Raw genomic sequence first — 27,979 nt, 5'->3', positions numbered from 1 at the left:
TTGTACACGTGCTCTGTTCAGTAGTAGGAACAGTCGAGGGAGCTTTCAAGTTTAGACAGCTAAGAGAAACTAATATTAAAAGTAGATAAATTTTAGACATGAATATATTATGTGAAAGAAGATTGAACGGTGGAGATCGTTAACATTGTAATCTAATCTCATCCACTTGCCTTGTCATTGTCTGACCTTTTGTTTCCTCTGGAGACGTCCTTGAACCAACCACAGGGCTGCTGAGAATCCTCATAATCTGCAAAACTCCATTTGTATTATTCGCGCAGTGCTCCATTCTTCAGACCACTACTTCTCTATAAATACTATACATGCCTTCCTACATCTCAACCCATTACCTTTCTACTTTTCATCATGGCTTCTATTTCTTCTAATAACAATGCTATTTTCAGCTTTCTTCTCCTCTCTATCATTCTTTCTGTTTCAGTTATTCAAGTGTGTCAGGCACAACCCAGGCCTCCTACTGTCAGAGGTCTATCATATACCTTCTATTCCAAAACTTGCCCTACGCTTAAATCCATAGTTAGAACCGAGCTCAAAAAGGTCTTCAAGAACGACATTGCTCAAGCTGCTGGCTTGCTTCGCATTCACTTCCATGACTGCTTTGTTCAGGTAATTAATCAAACACTAGTTTACACAACGAATAACGGTGAAAAAGTACACTCCACAAACATAAACACAAACACTTGGTACTCGTGGACACTAAACATTTTTGGAAGAAAGAATTTGATAACAATTAAACCACATTTAGCTGTTATGAAACGTTCATTGATTTGGGCGTACAAAATTCATGGTGAGAAATGCGTTTGATGTAGGGATGTGATGGGTCAGTTTTATTGGATGGATCTGCAAGTGGGCCGAGTGAGAAAGATGCACCACCAAACTTGACTTTGAGAGCTGAATCTTTTAGGATCATCGAAAGGATTCGTGGTCTGTTAGAGAAGAGCTGTGGAAGAGTCGTCTCATGTTCAGACATCACTGCCCTCGCTGCACGTGATGCTGTTTTCCTTGTAAGTACCATTATTTTGGATAGAGTTCATGTTTTCACACTTTTTATTCAATTACTTTCTCTTAACAATTCTATACAATCATTTTAATTCAATACTTTCATTTAAATTTAATTTTATTATACTAATTTAATAATAACACAATTTTCAAATGGAAGAAAAAGCAGTCTCAAACTAACTTTTTTCTTTTCAATATTATTCAAGATTGTGTATTAGTTCTTATAGTATAGGAAAATAAAATTTTAACACCATTTTTTGACACCATTTTATTTTGATTCTGCACACGTGTCAAAATATGAACGATTTCAAATTAAAAAATAAACTTTGGTTTTTTTCTTCCAAATATACTCATGCCTCAACTTTTTTAATTTGAAATCGTTCAATCACATCTTGACACGTGTGCAGTGTCAAAATAGTGTCAAAAAATGGTGTTAAAATATCATTGTCCAAATAGAAAAATGATATTTTAACACTATTTTTTGACACTGCACACGTGTCAAAATATGGTTGAACGATTTCAAAGTAAAAAGAACTGAGCCAAGAACATCTTTGAAAGATAAAAATCAAAGTTTTTTTTTTAATTTATGGTTGACACGTGTGTAATATTAAAATAGTGTAAAAAAATAATGTTAAAATATATTTTCCATCAAAATATTTCAAAATAACTTTTGTTTGATACGAGAAAAACACGTTTAACACTAGAAAAGGACATGACAAACAACATCAGAAAGAATACGCACATATAAAAATAATTGTCATTCTTTAAATATACTACTTTAAACAATTAAGGGAGTGTCATTTGAATACTGAAGAAATAAGTACCCATGTTTTATTCAATACAGTAATCCAAGTGCACTTGCTTCTTCTTTTTGTACATTATAATAAACAGAAGAAAGTCAGCAAATTGGATACAACTAGTTAATACTAATACATGTTGAAGAAATTGGAAGCATTCGTATTCATGAAAAACAAAATACATAAAAAGCATGTTCAGTGAGTCAATCCTATCAACGGTGAACATTTATTTTCAAAACAATATTTCAAACAGACAATAATAAGAATTTGAAACACACCAATTACAGCAGGTATAAAAAAATTATAAAAGAAAATTATTAAAAAAATATTTTCTTTACTCTGTTTGTCACTTTCTTTTATAAAGCAAAAACATTCTTTCTGGTTTTGTGGATTGACAATGTATAAAAATTGTTTCTTTATTATGAATGACAGTCAGGGGGACCAGACTATGAGATACCCTTGGGAAGGAGAGATGGGTTAACCTTTGCCTCTAGGCAGGTGACATTGGACAACCTTCCACCACCATCAAGCAACACCACCACCATCCTAAACTCCCTCGCCACCAAAAACCTCGACCCCACCGATGTGGTATCCCTCTCTGGTGGTCACACCATAGGCATAAGCCATTGCAGCTCTTTCAGCAACAGACTCTACCCTACACAGGACCCTGTTATGGACAAAACCTTTGGCAAAAACCTCAGACTCACTTGCCCCACCAACACCACCGACAACACCACAGTCTTGGACATCCGATCCCCCAACACCTTCGACAACAAGTACTACGTTGACCTCATGAACCGACAGGGCCTGTTCACCTCCGACCAAGACCTCTACACCGATAAGAGGACCAGAGACATTGTCACCAGCTTTGCCGTGAACCAGAGTCTCTTCTTTGAGAAGTTTGTGTTCGCCATGCTGAAGATGGGTCAGCTCAGTGTGCTCACGGGAAATCAAGGGGAGATTCGTGCCAACTGCTCCGTCAGGAATGCCAACAGCAAGGCCTTCTTGAGTTCCGTCGTGGAAAATGTGGCCCAAGAATTCATAGAAATGTAACGGGGTACTGTTTGTTGTATATGTTATGACCATGAATAATGTGTAACCCTTGTTTTAGGATGATCTAACGTGGTCGAGAACCGTTCTCTAATGTTCCTAGTTATATATACATACGTACTTGAGTTGTAATAAATTGAAAAATCTGAATGAGAGCTTCTCATTTGCATGTATGCAATGCACTTCATCTTAATCATCATGCGCACAATATATCTTCTACATAACTTCCTTAGAGCAGACCTGAACCCATAAAATTTAAGGATGAGGATTTCAACATGAATAAAAAAAAACTTATCATATTTACAATTTTGACCTAGAGAAGTATAATACAACTGTATAAAATTGAAACCAAATTGGAGACCAAAATTTTCTTTCTATAATGTTTTTTTTTTTTTTGCATTAGCAGATCATAAGGCCCAAATGATGGAAATGCCTATATCGGGCCTGGTTCAAATTAGTCCGTAGTTTTGTGGAATAGAGTGAAAGGTGGGAATAGAATTGAAGAAATTGAATGCAGAGATTATGACAGACATTAATTAGTAGCAAGGGAATCACACAGTCTAGAAATGGATTTGAGCCAACGAAATTCCAGGGCAGTGATGATACTTCAAACTTCAACCACAAGAGCACCACCCATGGACCAAACTATCCCTTTCCAAACCCTTCATCACAATTACTTATTTGAAAAATGATATTTTGACACCATTTTGACACTGNATACGTCTCAAAATGTGATTAGACAATTTCAAATTAAAAAAAAGTTGAGAAAGGATATATTTGGAAGAAAAAAAACAATTTTTTTTTTAATTTGAAATCGTCTAACCACATTTTAACACGTATACAATGTCAAAATGATGTCAAAATATCATTTTCCTTACTTCTTTTTCTTTATCTCTCTTTAAGCTTTTCTTTTAATTAAAAGATCAAACATCAGACGTTAAAAATATTTTTTTTTATGGAATTTGAAGTTATTTAGATTACTTTTATTTGTTATTAATAATTTTACTTATTATTATATTAGATAAAGAAATACCTAACCCAAACGAAATTTCGGTTTTGTATATTCCCTTCTATTCTTACTGTCTTTGTGAGGAAAAATGGTTAGCAATCCATCGCACAAATCAGTTCTGATTAGCTGATTTCAACGAGTCCAGATCATCAAGCTTCTATCCTTGCATCAGTAAAGAATAGTGGAAGCAAATGTTTTTTTTCTTTTCTTTCATCATTCTCCCAATTCTTTTATTATCATTTATACAATACATGATTAAAGAAAAGGGAATTTTTTGTTGCACTTTTTCACTTTTTAATTATAAAAGTATAACATTATTTTTTAAGATATATGCAAGAAACATAACAAAAATTACTATTTTCTGTACAAATATTAGGAATTAAGACATAGAAAATTTTCTGTATAAATATTCAAGTTAATGTGATATTTTTTAATTAAAAGGTGAAATAGAAATTTAAAAAAAAAATGCAAATAAACCCTCCTTAAATATTTAATTATTTATTTAGTTAGTTTTTATACTTGCATAGTTTCTATGTTTTAGTTCAATGCTAGAAACGACATTTTTTTTTAAATATGTTTTAGATTCACACTACGTACATTTACTAACCTATTACATTGCCTAAAGTTTTGGACGGTAAAAATAAAATAATAACTCAAAATTTAAATTAATATAGAAAAACTAAACTTCTATTATTTTTAACTTTTTATATACTATAATTTAATTTTATTTATGTTTTTTTAACTGTTATAATAATTGCACAATGTACTTAAATTTTTGCAAATTAAATATCATGTGAACTTCCCAATTAAAAATATTAATATGAGAATGATTTTTTGTTGTTGTGAGGCTATATTTGGTTGAATTAAACGACAGGGTGTGGTGGTATATCAAATCAAATTTAGAAAAAATGAGAATGAATGGAGAAAAGGTTAAAGAAGAAGCTTAGGTAATAAAGCATTATATGAGACTTAGGTTAAAGGAAATTCATGTTGGGATAAGTAGCATGAAAATAGTAAAGTAGCAATTGAGTGGAATAGAAATGAATAAAGGAAAGGGAAATGAAGAGAACGAAAGAGACAAGAATGAGGCTGCTTAATAATACTGTAGGGAGATTGGGGGACTAAGAACGGGACATCCTTAATTTTATTCTTCATTTATTTTCACTCTTCAAACTTTTTAATTTCACTTATTTCTCTCATCTAAATTAAACCCACTTTCTTTTCTATTTTCACAAAAAGCTTTATACTCTTTCACTAAGTTTCTTTTTTCCGTATAATTAGACTTTGTTTTATTGAGTGGATTTTGGAAGAGTAATTGAGAGGATTTAATTTTATTTTTTTTTTGTTTATTTGAATAGATTTGAAGATAAGTGATAGTAGATTTAGAAGTAAAATTTGTGAAAATTAATATAAGATTTAATTTAAATGACAAATTAAAAAAATTTACTTCCAAATTCACTTTCACTTATCTCCAAATTTATTTAAATAAATAACAAAATAATTTATCATCAAATCCTCTCATATTACAATTTTTAACAACTAATATTATGTTTTACTCTTCTACTTTCCATTAGAATGCCTGTTTTTCAAGAAAGATCGTAGTTCACACCAAGATGTTTGTATAAATTACTCTGCAATAAGCATATTGTGTATGATCATATACTGTTTATTTGATGTATAGTTTTACCCTTATGAAATGATCATAACAGTGTAATAAAGAAAAAAAGAAAAACAGAAAAAGCCGCTTGGCAAAACATGATTGCAGTTTGCATCATATTCACTCCACTCCATATGAAGAACAGTTTGTGTCATGTGAAGTCTTTATCTGCATGCCTAGAACTAATAGGGAAAAGCCTAGTTAAATTTAATCTAAACAAAATGAAATAATGGCGTATCATCATTGGATCAGAATAGGTAACAGAGTAATGCAATGTGGATCAATCATTGTTATGAGTCATTAAATATCGAAGGATTTATGTTAAAAAAATCACTAGTACTGCATGCTGAATTGCCAAGGGAGAGATGCTTCTGGCATCAGCATCATGATGCTGGCTGGCTTTGCTTGCTGTAATAAACTTTAGGTTGGTCAATGCAAAACCAGGTTAATTATGAGTTGCATGTTAATTTGCTTTCAGCACGAACAATACTCGTACTTGGGAAGAGTGTCCTTATTGTCTTCACTTGGATCTATACCAGTACATGTATAATTTCAACGGCTAGAACACATCCTTTAACATTAAATGAGAATCAAGACTTACATATGATAGGTATTCTATGTAAAATATTGGATTTTATTCCCTTAAATGTAAAATCAGAAGATTAGAATAATCATTAGCATAGGCTTAAAGGTAAAAAAGGAAAGGAGGGGGGAGCATAAACCTTCTTGCATAGGTTGCTCAAACGATCCATCAACTTAGCTATTATGGTATTCCGAAATAAGCAAGGTCCCTTTTAGGCATCTGTTTTGGTAGAGGCTTGCTAGGTTTTCTACTTTTGGATTCAAAACAGCAAATTGATAAGATGCCTATTCTCAAAGAATTCAGATATATATTTGACTTAATTTTATTTCTTTTATGGACATTATACTTTCATTTTGGCAATCTTTTCCTCTTCAACTTGAGAAGATTCATGAAGATGCTTGCTGAGTAGACCAAATCGACCAAGTGATTCACTCAGAAGCTATAAATATATTTTGGAGGCTATAAGAATACGGAGAACCAAAGCTTTTATAGGCCACTTGATTTTGTACCCATACCATAATACATGTGGGTCTACCGTGTATCAGAGTCTTTATTTTTCAGTTTTCTAACATCTGTAATCACTACAAGTCTACTCTAATCAAATCATACGCAGATTCTGATTTCTCTTTGTATTATTTGTATAACGTATTACTAAATCCAATTTCATTAATGAAAGTAGAGGTTTGAGCATGCAACTTCGTATGTGACAGCAGAACCATGCGACTTCCTCAATTATTTGGATAATTCCGAATGGAAAGGCTTTGTGAAATTCATCAAACATTTGATCAGAAAATGTGGAGCACAGATGGTTTTGTCCCATTTGTGCAAAAAATAATGATACTAAACTGGTCAATCATATACAGCAGATGATAATCGCATTAGATAATTTCTCAACCAAAGCAAACGGATGAAGATAATCTTTTCAATCTTTGATCTGCATGAAAGTCGAGGGACCACAGAGCACTAAACCACTGATTTTGACATAAAGAGAGAGATGAGTCTCATTTTATTTTCATTAAGAAATGGTTGGGACAGCAGAAGTTTGGCGCGACCAAACAAAATAAATGTGTGAATGTATAATAGCTTGCAAATGGCAATTCAGCATTTGTTCAAAGCATAGCCTAGTGCCTTATCTTGGTATCAAAAACTAAATAAAACAACAAACTTGGGACCCCCCACTATAAAGGTTGGCCATGAGAATTCATATTGTGTCATCACTAGTGTAGATGGTGGCATCTCCTATTTCTACAAGCCTACCCCACTTCCCACACTACCAATGACCCTCATGATTCTCAAAGCCCACACATGGGGTGCCACCACACAGGATCATGATGTAGCTCTTCCCTCTAAAAACCCTCTACCAGCTTGTCCATTTTTGCCTATGTAATACAAATATTTCCTGTTTCATGCATTGAGAGATCAAAGAGAAGTTTTTTCATGGAGAAAAGCAAGTCTTTTCCTGAATACTCCTGTTCTTACACTGAATTTGGTTTCAGAGATCGGTCCAACTCATATAATTTTAATGGGCCGACCCAGAAGGGAAGTGGTTTTACTGCATCAAATGATCCAGAGCTCAAGAGGAAGAAGAGAATCAAGGCCTATAATGTGTTGACAGTGGAAGGAAAGCTTAAAACAAGTGTCAGAAACAGCTTCAAGTGGATCAAGAACAAGTTCAGTGACATTCGCTATGGTGTGTGAGCTATGACCAAGTGCTATTATACATCTTCAAAGTTCAGTAATAGCAACTTTGAAGGTAAGGCCTTTGTGAAGGAAGTATTGCAGTGGTGTATTTGTGAGGTAAGATGTTATGCATAAAAAATGAGAGAGCACTGGCTGGGTTGAGGGAGAGCTAACAAGCATGTTTTGTATCAAACAAGCAAGGATTCAAAATATTTCTGAAAATTGTGATTAGTAATAAACTCTTTTCTTTGTTTAGTTCTTCTCTTTTGGATGTGTGATCTGTCTTCTGAACTTCTTATCCAATGATCTGAAATAGTAAAAATGGTTTCCTACTTTACAATTTTAACAATAAACCTGTGCTCTATCTTTTATTCTAGAAACTACATATTTGAGGCCTATCCAATACAGGTAATAAAGTAACTTAAAACATTCCCTGCTTCAAGGTATAAGAGTCAACTTAGTTTATCCTTCACTTTTGCAAGACAAAAACATATTTATTAATTCCTGGTCATAACTTTGGTGATGGTACTTATCATGTTTCAATATCTGCAATCTAAACACAGTTCTCTCAGTGGCTGCAATATCTGTTGATGACTTTTTTCAAGATGAAGACAGGTCTATTCTCAACCTGCCTAATTTATTTTTCTCAAGAATCTAAATTATTTTCCTTTCATTCTAGCCAAAAACGCCTCCCTTGTTACAATATTCATATCTGTAGTTGGATTTGCAATGTTCAACACACCACACATGGTTCTAAGAAACCCTGTAATTAAAAAAGAGCTGCATAGTTTCTCACCAAATTTGTGAGTCCCACAGTTATCTTTTTCTAATATATATCACCTCTTTACCTCGAAAATAGCAACTTTAACCCTCCAAACTCAGTATCCAACTTTAAAATCCTGAAATCCAAATTCAATGACTGGACTGTTTCAATTGATTATGAAACAGAAAACGACGAAGGATTGAAACAAACAAGTAGGAAGGATGGTAGAGATTTAGACAAGGGTATCGTGATATGTGACACCCCAACTCACAGATCGTCATGTATGATGTAGACAAGTAAAATTTCCTAGGCTTGATAATGATATGAATAAGCAAATGCTTGCTTTAATTATTGATACAGCAGTGTCAAACAATCAATTGAAAGTTCCAAACCCAATTGTATGTCTCTAGCTCTAAATTCATTCTTTCTTCCTTTTTCCGAGTTGACAATTTTGTGAGTACTTGTTTGAAAGTTTCTTCCTTTACAAATTGTATAAAACAGCAGGACCAAAAGATAGAACAATTCAGTGCATGTTTCTTCTCTCAATAATAAAACTAAGAATTTATTTAGATTTCTAATTTTTTTTTCGTAGATGGTTGTTTATTTACTAAGACAATAATGCCAGGTACACATCAGTTGCAGTCATAATAGTTCATGCTTACAAGCATCTTGTGGTGTAGTTAGTCCCACATGAATACTGGCACTAGAATGCGTGTAGCATAATTATTTAACCTTTTCGTAATTATTTTTATTTAAATATCAAATAATTTTCGTAATGCCCATTTTCACTTTCATATGTTTTTCCTTTACACTCTGCTATAAAAAGCATTTTCCAAATTGAACGGGCTAACAGTATAGTCGTACAAAAAATTGACGTGCCATCAAATTTTAGAGTAAATTTGAGATGTGTCTGCACACAAAAGAAGATAAATAAATATACAGTATCCTATGGTATCAATTATTCGATGCTGAAGGGGAATTGAACCATGTGCATAAAGTTGTGCCTATGAAATGTATAGTACAGTAGTAAAGTTCATTTACAATCTAATCAAAGAGATTTGGACAAGCATGCAACTTGTGCTGATGCTTATTGAACAGAAGAATCAAAATAACAGGAGAATGGGTTGAGAAATCAGGCCACAGCAATAGGGAAAAGAATGTGTTAAGTTTTTCAGAAAGCACCAAATACTAAAAAATAAAAATAACCATTTTGGGTTTACATATTCTTCGATAGCCTAATTATCAAAATCCAATAGTAAACGTTCTTCCCTTTTCAAGTATCTAAATTCTCTGGTGGAAGCTGACCTGAAAAACTGGTCTGGTCTGTATCTACTGTCATCTTTCTTTGTAGCATTTGGTTTAGACTTGGGTAATGGAGGAAGAATTATGATGTTTTCTTCACCAACATTAACATGGTGGTGGTGGGTTTTTGGAGATAGCTTTTGATCTAATTCCCCAAATGGAGATAGAAAAAATGGTGATTGGTCCTTAGCTCCTCCTGGGTTTACACTAGACGAGGTACTACTTGTGCTACCCATGTCTACAGTTGGAGCATAAGTTTCAGGTTTAGCATTCCTTATCAATTCCTGAAAGAACATGTGAAACCAATACATCAATGAAACATACATCAAATGAGTTGCAATAGTAGCACTGCATAACCAAAATGATAACAAGAAATGTATGGCTAAAGATCAAGCTATAAAAATGAAGACATTATTGGTGCAAACACTTAAACAGAAGAAAACTTAGAGGGGAATTTGGCAAAACAAAATTTTGAATCTAACTCCATCAAGCATGAGAGTGGGGGATCTCAAATTTTCATTAATACCTCTTTAGAAGATACAGTATGCTCTATTGGCCTCTTAGATGCTGAATTCTTACGACGCTCCAGATATGTACGAGAACGTCTGATTTTAGAGTTCATGTACCTGTAAGTATTAATAAAACATTAAGATATCTATGCCAGTACTGAAATTAAGAATTTAAATCTTTAAACAATAATTTTTTATATAATCACCACATTTGAACAAATGTACCTGGATTAATATAGTTAAAATATAGTTCAATGCTACATGTTGAACAAAAATTCCGCAGCATAAACATGTGTCAGATTATCAAACCCAATTACAAATACCAATGCGTAGCAACCTATGTATGAACAGTGAATCTAGTTGTCCATTTTGGGACAAGGGGTTCGTATACGAAGTTGCTCTCATCAGCATTGTTGCCCAGAGTCTCTCTTCTCTTGTTCATCAAAAATCAAAACAGGTTTTATATAATTTACTAGCATTTGGCATTGTCTTGCACTCAACTAGCAAATTCAAAATAGAACTACATTAATGATGGCAATACAGGATATAAATAATGGCATCCAATAGCTCGTCACAAGATCGTCATTCGGGTAACTAGATTCATTTTATACTGCTTAAAGGAAATAATTTGCTAAATTCTGAAAACAGAATCACCCATATGGTTCACTCTCACTATGAAAATAAGAGATATGCCATTAATCACTGTAACATATACATGTGACTTATGTAACAGAAGAAGGATGTGAATATTTGTAATAAAATGACTGAAACCATTGTCAAAAACTTGTATGACTGAAAAAGACTTACTTGATCTGTTCGTTGGCTTGAACATGCTCATCATCCTCTTTGAAGAGAACAGGCAGACCAGAGAGGTCACAAGCCAATGGGCTTGTAAAGAAAAACTGCACAAAAGAAGACACTCGTACGTTGGAAATTTGAAGCAATTTAGGTATTTAAATATTTCCTAGCTGCTCACTGGGAATTGCATATTGAATTTAATATTATTAATTTTTATCTACATCTACTAGTTCTACACGATAATGGGCCACTGCTGAATCATCACGAGGACATTGAATCCATAAAATGTAATTTTCATTGAAGATGATTGGTCAAATAAAAAGTGCACATAGTTACTAAACCGTTCACACTCACAACTGCGCGTATAAAGTATATATTCTATGTATTGAAAACTGGAATTGCAAATTGGTGTGCGAATTGAAAAGTCATAGCCAACAAATTGCAACTGGAGAAAAGGTTCGATCTTCATAGAAAATGTATTGTGCATTGGGTAGTTTAATGGTTTGGAGCCAGAATAACTTAGGAATATGATTTTCAAGATTCAATCTTTACACTTTGCTAACCTGGTTTTTAAGAGCTTTGGATGCACTTCCACGGAATGCAGGATCCAGAGCAAGCAGGGTGCATACAAGACCTAAAGAAGAAGGAGGGAGATCCCCGAAAGTTTCTATAAGGCTGGGTCTATAAGACTTTGGAGGTCTAAAAGTAATAGAAAGTTTCAATTTTCTCCAATACTCCTCTGATGGTGTGCCACATAGCCTGAAAATTTTATGAATTTGTTCAACCTGGAAGCAGCGAAAGTTCATGCTTAGCAGATCTAGAAAATTGAAGTCAGTAAGAAATGCAGGTAACATAACACAAAATTATACAGAACAACAGAAATAGAAGACAGCATAAAAAGAAAGGAATTTCAGAAATAGCCAAAGATACTCGAACATAAAACGAAGCCACTATCTTCATCACCTCATTTCTGCCAGGCATGATTGGGAATCCTTTGAACATTTCTGCCAGGAGACATCCAGCACTCCACAGATCAACACCAACTCCATAGTCTGTGTCACCCAACAATAATTCAGGAGCTCTGTACCATAGCGTCACAACCCGGCTAGTGAGAGGTTGATGATAATCTGGACCATAAAAATTAGCAAGTCCAAAATCTGCAATCTGAAGCATCCCATTTTTATCAATCAAAAGGTTCGACCCCTTTATATCTCGGTGAAGAATTCCCCTATCATGGCAATGCTGCAGACCTGAAAGTAATTGATGCATATAGCACTTGACCTACATTAACTTTTTAAGATCATTACGGAGTATAAAGGGGCTCAAATGTTAAAATGACCAAAGCATCAAAGAGAATCTTTTAACCTGTGGTTCTGATAGTTTCTCTTCAGGACGAGCAATAACTCGTGCCAAATCTGTTTGCATGAAGTCAAAAACTAGATATATACTGTACTGCATTCTTGAAGTGGCTAATCCTTTAAGTTTGACTACATTGGGATGATCCAGTCTTTGTAATATGGTAATTTCTCTTGCCATAAACTTTATGCTTTCGGGCTCTGATGTATTGAAGCGAACCTTCTTCAGGGCCACAATTTCTCCTGTGTCTCTATCTAGAGCTTTATAAACATTGCTGTAGGTTCCTTGTCCAACCTGCAAAACGTAAATAACATAAAGCAATTAGTCTGCTCCATCCTGCCATTATCAGTTACGCCAACACTTCAGTTTTGATTGTTATACATGAACTATATTTGAAGAAAACTTGCATAGTGGATTGTCAATAGTTTGGAAACAAAAAAACTTAAGAAGTAGTTGAATACAGCTCCCGATTAAAACTTCTGTAATCTAGATAGAAATCAATATCACGATTCAATTGCTTGAAGTTTTCATGATATAACTGATCGAACCTCGATTAAACTAAGTATGTATGAGATTATGATTAATAATGCTTTCAATCGTGCATTGCACAAACAACTGAACTGTCTGCTTCAGAACAAGTAGAGATACCTGGAACTCAATAGATTCAAGCAGAGAAAATTATAAATTGAAGAACACCGACTCCACACCTTCAAAAATGTCTGAAATCATTTTTCAAACACAATGTGCCTACAGCTAACCATATGCACTATGCACAGAATAACCAAATAATTTTGCAATAAAAACTCTGTAAAAGCACATTTGTACTTAAAGTTCCCCACAATCCTTCATACCATATCATAAACAAAATTCATACAGAACCAAGAAATAAAAGACCTTATCAATCATTTTGTAGGATTCAGCACTCCTGGGAACCAAGCCAGCCAACACTTGTGCAGGGACATTATCAACCAACCACCTTGGCCACCCATCTACCATCTCATCCTCAAAGCAACACTTGTTTGTCACTTTCTTATCGTCACGACGCGTGAATCCCCTCCCCTCTCTTCCAACCACCTTGCCCTTATGAAGCCCAGCACCATCCTTGGCAACACCGGACTCAACTTTATTCTTTATGGGCTGTTCTCTCTGATGCTGATGCAGCCTGTGATGGTGATCCTTATTGGGGTCATGTCTTTGACCAGTGGATCTCCTATGAGCAACAAAGTCAGAACTTGCAACATACCCATTATCCAACTTCAACCTCTCTAGGCCCCTGTAGTCTGGACCTTCCGAATCCAATGGCTTGGCCTGAACACAGCCCATAACAGGTGTTCTTCAGCTTCTATGAGTGCAGCTCCAAAGAAAAGAAAAAGAGAGATATAGAAAGGTACAAAGAGTAACGGTAGAAGCCGACCACGGACGGCACATTTGGAATGTTGTTGTAGGTAATCACTCTCAGTCACAGGCAAAACCAATGGAGGTGTTTTCTTCTTTGGGTTTTCCGCAGAGAGAGAAAATGACTGCGCAGTTACTAGAATGGGAGAGAGAGAGAGAGAGAGTTTTGAAAGTGGAAAGCAAAGGGTGAAACTTTGAAGATGGAGAGACATATGGAGTGTGACAGTAGGCAATGGCGTGAGTGAGTGTTGGGCGCACGTGTCTGTGTATGGCAGAGATGTTAGATCTTTTATTCTTTTGTTTGGGTCCCACAGCCGGCAACCTTTGCAGAATACGGACACCCACCAAGATTCGTATATCCATGCTAACACATCATCACACATCACACGTTTATTTACTTTTTATACTATTTACTATCTCAGAACAGGAATAAAAAAGAGAAAACTTATTCTTACCAAAAATATTTTCTTGCTTTAATTTAATTTTTAAGGAGTTATGATATAATTTTTAAAGTGGTAAATAATTTATGTTAAGAAGTGTATTTTAGTTGTTATAAAATATTTTTCATATATTTTTATTCTCTGTTTTATCTATCCAAATGAGTACGGATTAATTCTTTTTTTCCTAATCAATTTCACACAATTTTATTTTTTTTATGTTAATCAAAACAAAACATCGATATTTTACCATCAGACTCACAAGTGGGTAATATATTATGTACTCAGTTTTACTGATCTTAGACCCTTATTCTCATTTAAAAATTATTTTGAGATAACAATTCAAATTTTTCAACGAAAAAAAACTGTAAAGGAAAAACGTATTCTTCAATATACTAACTCTTTTTTTTTTTTTTTTCTAAATTGCGAAGTCTTAAAACGAGCTAAAGAACTCCATGTTACATTTTCATTTACTGATTACAGTTCATTATAGTGAACAAATAATCGGGACAAAGAATGTATTGTTTTGGTACATTAAAAATATATACACCATTTCTAGAAATCGGGAAAGTGTTGTTTTTCTTTTAATTTTAATATATAAAATAATTAAAGAAAAATGAAAATTTAGGAAATAAATATACTTTCGAAAAATCCATTTAGGCACTTCCTTGTTGAGATGACATTCCACATGGGTCAGGATTTTAATATATATCTATGTGTATTTTTCTATAAAAAATAATTGCAAAACTAAAATATTGTTCATATTAATAGTGATAAAAACTTGTCAAGGAAAAACTTACTTTCCCTTGAATAATTATTCAAAGATCTATAATCTTCTTATTTATTTTTCTGACAAAATGGCTTACTACCAATTTTGGTTGAGAAAATCAATTTAAGGAGAAATTATATATGGATTGTTTGAATGAAATCCTGAATAAACCTTCAGTAGAAGAAAAGAAAATAAAGATGAAAATAAGTTTATTAATTCCTTTATACATCCATGCAACCATAACTCCAAAAGGTATATGAACATTTAGAAAATAAAAATAGCCAGAGGCAGTCTTTCAGAACGGCCATATATTATTTTATTTTTCTAATCCATTCCATCTAAAATTGATATAAACTCTTACAGCATTGCATAAAAGGCCATTGATATTAAATTATCAGTGCTTGCCACCTCTAAACTATCTTTGTCTAATGTCATTGTCAATGAAATTCAAGCAAAAAAATTAAAATAAAAAAAAAAAACCACCAAAATTTTGTGGTTAACTATGAAGTTATCAATATTCGGCTCTGGACACATCATCCAATGCTAACACGTTCAATCTTATTTTACAAAAAATTAAGATTCATTAAAGTAACTAACAACTTGTAAGAAATATTCCTCCATATATACATGGATTGATCACAAACTTAAGATACATGTTTATCAGTCACTCATGTCACAGCATGTTTCTACTTAATTTACCATATTTATAGCATAAAGGAAAAGGAAAATCATGATGCTTTTGTTATTTCGTAAATGTGAGACAAAGAAGCAAGATTGCTTGCCAAATATGAAGATGAAACAAATTGATGAACATTGTTTGCGCTAGGATAAGCTACAAGAAACTATTGACAGTATATATAATCTTGTGGTATTCACTCCAAATCTACAATCCCAAAATTGGAGAGAAGGATCTTTATTTGATCAACAAAGTCTGAGCCTGTTGCATACTCTGTTAACAATCCAACAGCAAAACCAAACATTGCCCATCTGTTTGAAACAAAATTCCAGAATGATAATCAAGTGCATATTTAATATAATATCTGAGGTATCATATTAAAAAGAATGAAACATTTAAATACTTTATTGAGAATTTCATACTACGTAATTGAGATTAAGCATCTACGCTACCTAAGTTCCTATGCGTTTGCTTTGCATTCGCATAAGAGCAAATTTGGCTTAATTTGGCTTTGATGACATTTAAGCTTAATTTAGTTCAGTAATTCTACGAATATTTTCTTTTGTTTGAATTGTAATTGCTATGCGTGATGTTTTTTTATGCTCCAGCACCATTCAATTGTTGTTTCGGCTCATGTTTATGCTAGGAACAGTGAGATATGATGAATGAAGTTAACTATATAGATATCATAAAACTTCATGACCTTACATCCTTAATTTGACCTACAAAATTCGACTTGTTAGGAGATTTTGGGTAAAGTTGCTGCACTAAATAAACCATAGTTATAATTAGGAGTGAGCAAAATTAACTGAAGTGCACTACACAGTTTTTCCATCACTTTTCCTTTTCAATTACTTCATAAGAAGCTTGGTTCTCTATCATTGGGAGTTGCATAGCTAACATTGCTATAAGAAGTTCTACCTAAAATTAATACAACAAATTTTATAACAAAAGGAAAGGAAATATGAAATAAATAGTAAAATGAAAAAAAAAATCAAATAGGTTAATGAATGAAAATACTATTAGTGCTAAAAGTTTTTACCAATCAATCTAAAAGCTACAAAGAAACTGGATCTTAACTTATTTAGGATAGTACGCGATTGAAGAGAAAGGGAAAAATAAAAGTTACAAATTAATTAGTTTATAAAAGTTCAGTTTTAACTATAAACCAGTGCAGTTCAATTATTATTGTGAATAGTTCAGTTTTCTATAGTATTATATAGTGCAGTTAACTATAGTTTAATGTAGTTAAATTAATTTCACCCACCCTTAGTTAACAAATGTAGGGATTTTCATCTGCAACAAGGAAATTGGAAGTGACAACTCAAACGATGTTTTATCTAGGGAGTGTCTGGTTTCATAATTAAGAGAAATCAGTCCCCTAGTACTTTTATCTTCGTTTTTTCCTTCTCAGTGGTTATTTAAATTCCTAAAAAAATTCCAAAAAGCTTTAATATTTTGTTTTATGTTGAGTTGCCTTCATCCCAAACATAAGTATAGATGATTGTTCAACTTGGAAAGTGATATTTGGACATAAACCCTAGGACTATACTCAGTTCAGTACTCGTCAGTTTATAATACACGCAACTTAGTACACGGTTTCCCCTGTGTTTGACACTAATGTGTCTTGGATTGTCTGACACATGAACAATTGTTCCTGAAACACTGCCCAAAATGAGCAAATTTTGGACAAGTTTTTTTAACATTTGGGGTGTGCCGTTGATGTCGGAGGTTCAATCCTTCCTCAAGTCACATTTTCCCTTCCTCTATATGCTTGAGTCTCTTAGTGATGGGTTTCTTTTAGGAGAGTTCAATAGGGAAAGATTACATAAATGTGATCAGAGTCTAACCTACAAAAAGAATAACATCACTTTTAATCCAAACCCTTATGATTATAGATTTATAGATCTTCTTTCTTATATGTTGTTTATTTTTCTTATCTCCAATGTAAGACTTAGACTCGTACTTGAATTATTTCCACACTAAAGTATGCACCACTCCCCGGGAAGAAAAGGGGCAAGCTTTATATGGACTCAAAATTTGATCAGGTTAAGGTATCCCTCATGCAAGAAGAGACAGCAATGAAAATATAGGTAATTCATACTTTTTTACTTCTGTATGAACCCAAATGAAAATAGTCCAAAAATTTTAATTTACATTGAAGCCTAGTCCTTTGTTGGTTGCTCTAATTTCTTTTCAAACTATTGAAGTTTTGCAATCTGTTTCCCTTCCTTATTTTCGTCGGTAATAATATCAGTAACAAAATCTACCATAACATAGTGATTCTTGAATTGCTTATTTCTCATAAGCTTACGCAAAGTTGACAAAAATAAGCAAGTACTTTTCCAAAATAAATTGAACCAAACACACATTCAAATGCTTGCCATTCCTTAATGGAAGAAAAAACACAAAAGGGGACCTAGAGTTATAAGTGGCTGACTAATAACAGGTAAAGTGATCTCTTCCTATTATCATCTTGATTTTCCTACTCCGTCATAACAACAGATCTAAGATTACCGTCACAGTGAAAGATGCTATGTTTTTGAATTATGAATTTTTATATATAGCCTTGTCACAGAAAAGGGGAAGAACATAAATGAAACGAATTTATAAGTACTATCCCTCGAAATTTGCTAGAACGATCAGACAATATTTTGATCGACACCAGATGACCCCCAACATTCAACCAAATATATAGTAGCTCAAAATTAACTAGTTCTACCAAAGTTTAGAAAAAAACTGCAATTAGTCAAACAAACATAAGATGAACTCCAACTTTGAAAGGTCCCAAAAGAAAAATATAAATAGATAAATTACCTTCCATTGCTAATCTCATTTTTGCCTATGAATCCAAAGAAAGGACCCTGATCTGCTTCTTCAAGTTTCTTCTTTTTAAAGTACTCCTGCAGCTCCTTAGCCTTTTGCCTCTGAAACTCTAATGTAATGACATTCGTATCGTCTCCAACAACAGGAGCAGGGTTCTGGAGTGGAGGCTGAGAAGGAGGTGAAGGCTTCAGAGGCTGAGGGATGGTACTAGATGGTTCCCTAACAGGAGGAGACACCGGTCTTCTGAGAGGCCCTTCAGTCTGAGAATTCCTTACAGTGATAGAAGCATAAGGTTTGGAAGAGGAAAATCTAAAAGATGAATTTGATGAAGATGTGCATGTTGGAGAGGAGGAACAAGCTGGGATTTTGATGCATGGGAAGGAAGATGTCACAGACATTTTCTTTTTGGATTGCTGATACTCAATCCTTGGATTTTATTTTTGTAATTTTTTATTTTTTTTTTTGCCTTTGTTTGAACATTAGAGTTGGACATGTGGTCTTATCAAACTGAGAGGGTGTGTGTATGGACAAGGTTTGGCCAAGTATCCACTGGATGGTGGCTTCAAATTCTGGAGAGACGCACCATGACTTCAATGTCAGCCTTTATTCTTTATACCTCTTCAGTCGCTAAATATCAACCGTTAGATTTCTGCTACTGTTTCACTCCCATTATTTTATAAAAATAGAAAAATTAAATTGCCAGTTTATTATTGCTTTGGTTATATGTATATAATTATGACTTTAAATATTATATTATATTATATTTAAGTGGATTAAATGGTTTCCTCCATCATATTAGAATTATTACTCATTACCTTTGTTTTGCTTTTTGGTCAAGCTAACATAATATCACTTTTGTTAATTATTTATAATTTGGGTATAATTGCTTTCCTTTTCCATCTATTACTGGATATATATGTTTATATTTCATGACATGTGATTAAAAATAAAGTTTAATTAATTAAACATGTTCAAATAAGTTTGAGAATATTATTAATTGAAATAGTTTCTCATTATAAAACTCGTAGAAAAACAATAAAAATTATAAAATAATCTAAGTACGCTTCATTAAGTAAAAATACCAATCAAAATTATGGTACCTATTTGTAGTATAATTATAATAATTATTTTTAAATTGGAATAATTAGTTTTATTAACTAATTCTTGTATATTTACTTTCTCTTTATTTAATTTAATTATTAGTGTTAAATATCAATTATTATAATTGATATTATAATAATTGATATTAAATTGGTAGAATTTATTTCCTTCTAACTCTTTCCAATTAGATTATCAATTTGTATATCTACATATTGCAATTCAATAATTAAATAAGAAATTCATCAAAATACTTTTGTATAGTTATAACTAAACAAAATCACTTTTCAGTCTCGTTAATGGCATGTTTCCTTACCAACCAAACCTGTCTAATTTCAACTTGTATTTTAAAATTAGACTAGCATCTTTTATTGAGAAACTCAGTTAAATATTCTTAAGAAAAAAATTTCACATAATTATAACATCATTTTAAAATATAAATTTTAAATTTAACTTAAATTATAAAATTCACTTATAAAATAAAATTTTACGCTCATTTTTAGTATAAGTCTGTCTTATTCTTGGCTAAATATATTATTGAAACTTGTCTTAATCCAACTTTATATTATATTTTCTATTATTTTCACCTTTTCCAACTACTAATGGTTAATAATAGTGCGCATTTAATAAAAAATATTTGGAATAACATAATAATACACTATCTTAAATATTTTGAAACGAATGCAGTGAAATATGCTTTAATTTTAATTTCGTATAAATTAAATCCATGATTATGACAACAAAATAAAATCAACTAATTGATTAGATCTAGTGAAATTGGAGCTGCAGGAGTACTAAGTGAAATAGCAGGTAAAGAAAAATAGGACACAAATGGTATTTCAAAATCCGAGCCCGAATGCAAGAAAACTGCTTCATAATAAGGCATGATGGACGAAAGCTAATTTTACCCCTATCAATCTTCAACAACAAAGCAATTGCAACAGTATGAACTTTTCTTTATCCTCTCAACAGATAATATACCTTAACAATCCCCGTCCCATCACAAGCTTGTTACCAAGTTGCCACACCCTTTTTTACAAAATCTTACATTTGTATATTATCTTTCTTCTAGAAAACGCCAGAGCATAGAAAGAAAACTTGGTTAATCCATATAAAAATAAGAACATAAAGTAGCATAAAAATGATGAATCAAAGGCAAAGAATTCACACATACAAGAATGATACAAATTGATGCTGAGCAGAGGAGCAAAATTTAAAGCCGCAGCGAGCAATGACAAACACATCACTAAGGCAAGGTGTTGGTTGAACATATCTCCACGGAAACTGAAACCTTGCCTCTTTTGCCTCATACCGAGTGATGGGTTGTGTTAACAGTGAATGACCCCGATCAACCTATCAACTTAATGAAACTCCAATTTACATAATCGCACATGAACAAGTTCTGTCGTTTCCACTATCAAATTCATCATCCGATCCATCCACTTCACTGCAGTTGAATGACAAATTGCAACGTATTGAATTACAAGTAGATAATAAAACATGAAAGCAAAAATACACATAACAAAGAAAAAAGTTATAAACATGTACGAATAGATAAAGTTAGTACAGCCAAAAATCCCGAGAATTGAGGATTGCAAACCTATCCCGAGAATTGAGGATTGCAAACCTATCCAGGGTTTCCACATATGAAGAATGAAAAAAATCACTCTTATTCGGCTAAAAAAAAAATTACGCAATATGACTCTTTAAGGTTTTATTGAAAAGTCTGAATTATAAGAAAAATGTACAAGACTTTTAAATAACAATGTGATCACTAATTTTTATTCTTGACTGCCCATATAAGTATGTATAATCACAATATTATCCTCACATCTTTAAAATGAGAATTATCCTCTCTATTTAAGTGTGTTTATTAATAAATAATATATAAATGTTATTTGTGACAATTTGGAATTTGTTAAAGGAGACCTGAGTTTGCTGAATGCTTATTATTAATATTTACAATTTCAAGGTCACACGAGGACCTTCAAGGAATCGGGGTCAGGAATGGGAAAATATTAACACAGGGAATCAAGGATGGGAACAGGAGAAGAGTGAGGAAATAGGAGTAGGGAAATAATAGACAGGTTTGGGGTTGAGGAGGTACTTCCCTCCCCAACTCCGTGCCAGTGTCATCACAAGACAGTTAATTGACAAATCAATAGTAGCATGGTCTGATTTATAATGTACTCATTAAAGATATAAACAGCAATATTGAACGAAATGAGAAACATAACCTCAAGGTTTCCTATCACTACAACATGCATTACATAAACCTGAAGTTACACGCAATTTAAAACAAGTATTGATTCTTGCCTCTTTAAATAGAATTCCTACAATTATTCTATTTTTTATTGGATACTGCCACAAGAAATAATAATGCAAAAATTTGTTCATGTGGGAATTCAATGTTCTCATCCCTCAATTAGAATTAACCAAAACCTGCTCGTCTCTAAAAAACAAAGCACGTTCCTTTACAAAGTCCCTTGGGAATTAGATTACAACCCTATCTCCTGAAAACATTTCAAAAGACCATAGATGCATTCTTTGCCATATCCAGTCTACCAAAAATATGATATCAACGACCACCAGGTCCAGAAACAGATGCACGGGATAGGACCATTAGTCACTGAAGGGCCACAGACTTTCAAAAGTCCAACCTACTAGGGAGTGCTGAACTGAAACAAATGAGCCAAAAAGATGACAGGAACAAAAAGCAAAACCTTTGTCCTTAGAAAAGGAATTGTATTCTACTGGGCCTTGAATGGTAACGAAGGCAGTTATAAGATGTATTTACCAGGCAATAGCATTAGAAATCCAGAGGAAACTATTTTCTGGGTTATAGAATATTCAATCACCAACAAACAAAGATGCTGAAGGCACCAATCAGCACAGCAAGAAATGCATATTTACCAGAGTAGGACAAGTGTTCAGCCACAGGGCTTTATATATAGAAGTTGCAATATTGAATTTTAAGTTTTGACTGTTTTGTGGGGTTGAAAAACGAGAGACAGTGAAGAGTTGCACAGGAAAGGGGAGGAAATTTTGATACCAAGATGTGGTATCACTTGGAAAACCTTAAAAAGGTGTCGCATGTGGAAAAAGGTGTGTGCAAAAAAGAATTATGTGAAGCTATGATTACTAAAGATTATTTACCCCTGAAAAACAATCACGTAACCAAAGTGAACTTTAGTTAGAGTAAATCAAATTGATCAATACTGACAAAGAGCAATTGATCACGAGAACACAAACACATTATACAAATCCACGCATGGAGGCAATAAATTCAACTGCATGTCTTTACCTGAGTAGACCATGATTTAGCCTCCAAAAGTAGACGCTGTATGAGAATATCTACAATTTATTCTAAAATGGCTTATTGTTTCACAGGTTGGTGGCGTGTTTGGAAAAATTTATTGTAAAACTGCTATGATCATTTAAAGTGCCAAAAGAACTATTAAAACAAAGCTCTAAAAATGGTTGAAAATTCAAAGGAGAAAAGCCACCTAGCATGTTTATTTAAAACGTCAACAGCAGAATTTTCAATACATTTCTCATAATCAACAACCATGCAGCATTGAAAAAATGCCCAGTGTGCTTATCGAAAGGAACTTGATTTTCAGACAACTTGAAGAAAATGGTCAGATACAAATTTTCAGCTTTTGTTGTAAAAAAAAAAGACACCATCAAACACCACAACATTCCCAAGGATTTGATTCCTCTAAACTGAGGCAATGCACTTTAGAGGTAAAAAATAGAGTTATAATCATTGGTTTTTGAAAATCGTCAAGATTTTAATAAAATATAGCATGTATAAAAAAGACTATGAAATTTCAACTCATTAATTTTTTAATCAACTGCTGTAAATGTAGTTTGTCATTTAAAGTACACCCCTCATTTTAGAGGAATCAAGTACCCCACCCCAAGGAAAACCTGTCATAAACTTTATGCGATCAAGCAAAAAAGCAAGCTGAATCGAACATCAAAACTCAACTATATAAAGACCCAGTGTATTAACGTTGAAAAGATTTATAAAAGATCAAAAGCAAGCATATGCTACCAAGGTCAGTCTGGAACTCTATACTTATTCCTCGAACATCGATGCCCACCCACTGTATCAAAATGCTAGCAAATGCTTCATTTTCATGCTATTTCCAAGTTGATCTCCACAACCAACATGCGAACTAATCTTTATGCTAAACCAATGTTACAAAAGATGTCCATGGCTCAACAAAAGAGTAAAATATCTCTTTATTACTAGTTGAAGTTTTCTTCCATTATTTTATTGGCCAAAAAAGCATTATTTTAGAGTAGTTGGTGGAAATTTTCATACAACACAAATAAACCCACTGATGTTCGCAAAAGTAATACAGCTTAATAAGTTAAATAAATAACTAAATAAACATATATGATGAATAACCTTGTCTGCATTATGTGCATATACTAAAGAAAGTTTCAACTTCAAAATAAGGAGAAAAGTGCCAGATGTCTTTAGTGATCGATAAGGTGCAAGAAATGAAAATAGCAGAGACTAAGTGATTACACATCCAACAAAAAGGTAAATTCAGGAAACCCTTGTATATACTTCTTCCTGTGGACTTGATCATAATGGAATCAAGTACAATGATTGAGCGTAAGGCATCCTTTAATAAAAGGACAAAAAGAAAAACCAAAGGGGGGTAATCAAATCAACTTAACCCTTCCAAGTTACAAATCCACTTCATATAGAACCATAGTGCGAGAAATGAAAATTTGCCCGAATATCTATCATTCATCTAAAATTTAAGATTCCAAAAAACTTCAAAACAGTCATGTTGATTGTTGCCACAGCATCGCCACTAATTTTTCCATCAAAAACCTCAAAAAATAGCTTAAAATAAAAGAATTCAAGGACCCAATTGCTTAAGCTTTACAAAAAGGGCCTGCAAAATATCTCTTCCCTTAGAACATCTTTTCAAAGGCTATTATTTTTAGTTTACGAGAAAAGCATCCTTTTTAATACTTATAATTAAAATTGCACATTTTAAAAAAAAAATCCTCAAATTTGCAAGGAAAAATTAATTCATACCATCATTATCCATTACAAATACAAAAGAGCTAAATAATGCAAAAGCAAATGGCTTTAGTTTTAGACTAAGTAAAGCTCATAACACAATGCATTATAGAGGATTACTAAGTAACAGCAAATCTTTTTACTTATCCTAGATTACAGCATCCGAAAAAGGGATGAAGTATTTGGTTGGTCATGGGTTGAGTGGAAACAAAAAATAAAAACAAGAAATGAATAAACACATAAAGGGGCCCTAAATTTCCATAAATGACTATTATGCTGTAAATTGCCAGACACTTGACCAGAAAGAGAAAATAATAGACTTCAAATTCATGCTGAAAGTTGAAACCTAAGATAAAGAGTCAAGAAAGGTCATACCCTAAGCACTAGACATTTCTACGATTCCATATAACTGGAGGTTAGAACACGTATCCTAGACCTTAACCATGTAATCTGACTTTTCCCAAATCATTTAGAGTAAGAAAATTGATTTTACTATTCAACTACAGGTCATATTGTAAAAACTAAACATATGATTGACTTAACAATTTTCCAAATCTCCTATCCTTGATTGTTTAGGGTGTGTTTGGTAAAGTGGAACAAAGAAGGCGCGAATGCGAATTTTTCAACACATAGTGTGTCAAAGGGGAATCCCACATTTTCATTCAATAATCAAGCCCAGTTACCAGCTTAGTCTTCAAGCTGCCAGTTGGACCTAATAGCATTTAGATTAAAGGAGTATAAACCTCCTTGGAGAAACCATAGATGCTCCTTCACTAATCAGATTCAGTTAACACTTCAATTTGAAAAAATGAAAATTATTTCATTCAACTTAGGCACAAGCCAGAAATGCTAAATGCTTCACATATTATTTATGACAACATCAGATGTTTGTGTCATTTATAATAAAGATGGGGGAAATGAAGAGGCCATTAAAAAGTATATCTAATTCACTAGTGTCAATCATAAAATATTACGTATCAGGAAATCCCAATGATACCATCTGATAAACAAGAGAGTTAAATCTTAGCACTCAAGCAAAAGAGAAGTTGGCGTAGAAAATAAAATATTTAAATACCTGGGCTCAAATTCTCGAATTTCAACAAGCTCGCTACCACAGTTATCCGTCCACTGCACTTTCCTTCTTTCTGCTTGACCACCAGGTGCACAAATCCCCTGTCCACCTGCTGCTTCCTGCTCACTAGCAGCCTCAACATGAACGGGTTTAACAATTTGCGGCTTCTTTATGCTACTTTTAAGTGTAAGCTTTCTGTTATCATTTCCATCATCGAGTGGTGCGGAAGGATCATTTCCCTTGTTGGAAACCAAAGGTCCTGGAGAGACATCATGCTGCTGGGCAGGGCCCACTTTAAGAGGAGACGGAGTATCAAGACCTGCGGAAGTGCGACCAAAGCAAACAAAGGAGGCACAGCCGCGGGTGAGGCGATTCTTTGTAGAAGCCAGCTGGAGCTCGCGGTCAGTTTCTTGGTCTACCAACTGGTACTGGTTCCACGGAGCTACTCTCATGGGTTTATCCTCATCCCTCTGACCCAAGAGGAGAAGGCTCAGGCCCTTAGTATACCCTGAAGCCGAAGCAGAGAAGAATCCTCCTCCTTCTACTGCCAATAACATCAGTTCTGCTCATCGGTGCACCATAAAATGATTTCTATGTGAGGCTCCCTTCTCTCTGAAGAACCTAACAGCCTTATCAACCAAAAGTAACCAGAGATCAGAGTGATTTTCTTCAGTTATAAAATTTGTAACATTCTTAGCAATACTTTTCATTCCACTAACTCTTTCAACTATTAGAAAAGCGCATTTCATAGCAAAAACACGGATTTGAAAAGCCTTGAGAGTTAACAGAAGCACAATCTCACAGAACTAAAACCATTTCGAGGCATCCTCAAGTTTCCAGATGCTCAAAACGTGCTGAATCTGTTGTTCAAAGTAAACACATAATAAATCCACGCAGCTAAAATTGCCACAATTTGAGATACGATTTTAGCCAAAATCATCAAAATAATTGGATAGAGGAAAGCTCGAAATCCACACAACTCGCTTTATCAATACTCCCAGGCATCTTATATAATCCGTCATGTATATTTTCTTACCATCCTACTGAGCATGCATATGATACACACATAAATAAACAATTTCCGTCGATTCACTACCGAGACAGAAAGATCTCTACTTCAATGCAACCACTCCGAAAATACGTCAGTGCGCAATTTCTCGAACACGATAAAAAAAAATCCAAGAAACGAAATTAAATTGCTAAAACCAAAAATAGGAAAGATAAAAGAAAAGAAAGCTTCTGAGTTACTCGAAAATGCATGAGAAAAAAAATCAGAAACACCGAGCCCCGAGCACACTGAAATCACACTCAAATCGAACAACGCAGAGCTAGATTTCAAAGTGTCGGTTTTCCAACACTTCTCCGAGAAACAAACTGCAAATCCTAGATCGAAGAAGAAGGAACAGTTTACAGTACCGAGAATCAGAACGGAAGGTCGGCGGCGCGTGGATGGACAGCAACGGTTCGGAGCATCCGGACGAAAACTCGGCGAGTGATTGAATTGAACGATGAATAAGAAGGAAAAAAAATCCGATTATGTATATTTTTCTTCTGGTTTCAATTATTTAAAAGGAGAATAGGACAGTGACCCACACGGCGCATGATAGCGACGTGACCCCATTCTTCAATGTGCGCAATGGCATGTTATGTTTTTTTATTTATTACTTAATTTGTCTAACATAACTGTTTTATTTTTTAGCTGTTCTTATTTATTTCTTCGGTTGTTAAAGAATGGTTAATTTTAATCCTTGTTTGTTCTGCTTTCTTTCTCGAGAAAAAATCGTCACGACAAATCTAGAAAGCAAGTCTTTTAAGTAGTTAAACAAAACTGGTTCCATAAATAATGAATAAACAAATGATGTGTGGAAAATTCTAGAAAAAAAAAATACACGCCAAACAGTGTAATTCACTCTGCTTTTTGTGTGGTTAACCTAAAGTGAAGATAAGACGTCAACTAAAATGGTAGACATGATGAAATTGATATGTGGAAATTGGTTCGTTCAGCTTTTTGACAACAAAAGAGGAATCAGCTTGAAAAATAAAATGTTCTTCGAACTTAATTAAGATAAGTCAATATATGTTTACCAAAAAAACTCCAGTGAGTAAGTTGTAGTAATGGATACAATGTGTCTCCC

General features: G+C 33.5%; 4 protein-coding genes across 6 annotated transcripts; 1 reads left to right on the top strand and 3 right to left on the bottom strand.

Annotated features, from left to right (window-relative positions):
* Positions 1 to 238: 238 nt before the first annotated feature.
* LOC106769628 (peroxidase 12) lies at positions 239 to 3,054 on the top strand. The gene is made up of 3 exons (XM_014655322.2): positions 239 to 621; positions 825 to 1,019; positions 2,244 to 3,054. Exons 1-3 carry the CDS (start codon positions 364 to 366, stop codon positions 2,862 to 2,864), a joined length of 1,074 nt encoding a protein of 357 aa, XP_014510808.1. The 5' UTR covers positions 239 to 363; the 3' UTR covers positions 2,865 to 3,054.
* Positions 3,055 to 9,715: 6,661 nt separating this feature from the next.
* On the bottom strand, positions 9,716 to 14,230 carry LOC106772460 (probable serine/threonine-protein kinase At1g54610). The gene is made up of 7 exons (XM_014658872.2): positions 13,413 to 14,230; positions 12,528 to 12,812; positions 12,126 to 12,443; positions 11,726 to 11,947; positions 11,172 to 11,266; positions 10,382 to 10,481; positions 9,716 to 10,139 (listed from the first exon to the last, which is right to left on the bottom strand). Exons 1-7 carry the CDS (start codon positions 13,839 to 13,841, stop codon positions 9,789 to 9,791), a joined length of 1,800 nt encoding a protein of 599 aa, XP_014514358.1. The 5' UTR covers positions 13,842 to 14,230; the 3' UTR covers positions 9,716 to 9,788.
* Positions 14,231 to 15,658: 1,428 nt separating this feature from the next.
* Positions 15,659 to 19,210, bottom strand: LOC106772461 (light-harvesting complex-like protein OHP2, chloroplastic). 2 transcript variants are annotated; one of them, XM_014658873.2, is made up of 2 exons: positions 18,613 to 19,201; positions 15,659 to 16,106 (listed from the first exon to the last, which is right to left on the bottom strand). In XM_014658873.2, exons 1-2 carry the CDS (start codon positions 19,017 to 19,019, stop codon positions 15,992 to 15,994), a joined length of 522 nt encoding a protein of 173 aa, XP_014514359.1. In that variant the 5' UTR covers positions 19,020 to 19,201; the 3' UTR covers positions 15,659 to 15,991. The 2 variants fall into 2 exon arrangements, with proteins under 2 accessions (XP_014514359.1, XP_014514360.1); XM_014658874.2 differs by lacking the exon at positions 15,659 to 16,106 and adding an exon at positions 17,300 to 17,645 and having other exon boundaries at positions 18,613 to 19,210.
* A 1,595-nt stretch (positions 19,211 to 20,805) lies between these two features.
* On the bottom strand, positions 20,806 to 27,410 carry LOC106772348. 2 transcript variants are annotated; one of them, XM_014658716.2, is made up of 3 exons: positions 27,261 to 27,401; positions 25,848 to 26,473; positions 20,806 to 21,166 (listed from the first exon to the last, which is right to left on the bottom strand). In XM_014658716.2, exons 2-3 carry the CDS (start codon positions 26,399 to 26,401, stop codon positions 21,097 to 21,099), a joined length of 624 nt encoding a protein of 207 aa, XP_014514202.1. In that variant the 5' UTR covers positions 26,402 to 26,473; positions 27,261 to 27,401; the 3' UTR covers positions 20,806 to 21,096. The 2 variants fall into 2 exon arrangements, with proteins under 2 accessions (XP_014514202.1, XP_022641233.1); XM_022785512.1 differs by lacking the exon at positions 20,806 to 21,166 and adding an exon at positions 22,050 to 22,397 and having other exon boundaries at positions 27,261 to 27,410.
* Positions 27,411 to 27,979: the final 569 nt, after the last annotated feature.

This window comes from Vigna radiata, chromosome 8, assembly GCF_000741045.1.
Source record: "Vigna radiata var. radiata cultivar VC1973A chromosome 8, Vradiata_ver6, whole genome shotgun sequence".
Lineage (NCBI taxonomy): Eukaryota > Viridiplantae > Streptophyta > Magnoliopsida > Fabales > Fabaceae > Vigna > Vigna radiata.
Note: the sequence above shows the minus strand (reverse complement) of the source record. Positions and strands in the feature narration are given on the sequence as shown.

Excerpts from the sequence above, each read along its gene's own strand:
- LOC106769628 (XM_014655322.2), top strand. The coding sequence starts at position 364 with ATGGCTTCTATTTCTTCTAATAACAATGCTATTTTCAGCTTTCTTCTC. Across the intron at positions 622-824 it reads TCCATGACTGCTTTGTTCAG|GGATGTGATGGGTCAGTTTT; the intron begins GTAATTAATCAA and ends CGTTTGATGTAG. Across the intron at positions 1,020-2,243 it reads CACGTGATGCTGTTTTCCTT|TCAGGGGGACCAGACTATGA; the intron begins GTAAGTACCATT and ends TATGAATGACAG.
- LOC106772460 (XM_014658872.2), bottom strand. The coding sequence starts at position 13,841 with ATGGGCTGTGTTCAGGCCAAGCCATTGGATTCGGAAGGTCCAGACTAC. Across the intron at positions 12,813-13,412 it reads CCTACAAAATGATTGATAAG|GTTGGACAAGGAACCTACAG; the intron begins GTCTTTTATTTC and ends TACGTTTTGCAG. Across the intron at positions 12,444-12,527 it reads AGAAACTATCAGAACCACAG|GTCAAGTGCTATATGCATCA; the intron begins GTTAAAAGATTC and ends AAGTTAATGTAG.
- LOC106772461 (XM_014658873.2), bottom strand. The coding sequence starts at position 19,019 with ATGTCTGTGACATCTTCCTTCCCATGCATCAAAATCCCAGCTTGTTCC. Across the intron at positions 16,107-18,612 it reads AATGAGATTAGCAATGGAAG|ATGGGCAATGTTTGGTTTTG; the intron begins GTAATTTATCTA and ends TGTTTCAAACAG.
- LOC106772348 (XM_014658716.2), bottom strand. The coding sequence starts at position 26,401 with ATGTTATTGGCAGTAGAAGGAGGAGGATTCTTCTCTGCTTCGGCTTCA. Across the intron at positions 21,167-25,847 it reads ATTCGAGAATTTGAGCCCAG|TGAAGTGGATGGATCGGATG; the intron begins GTATTTAAATAT and ends ATTCAACTGCAG.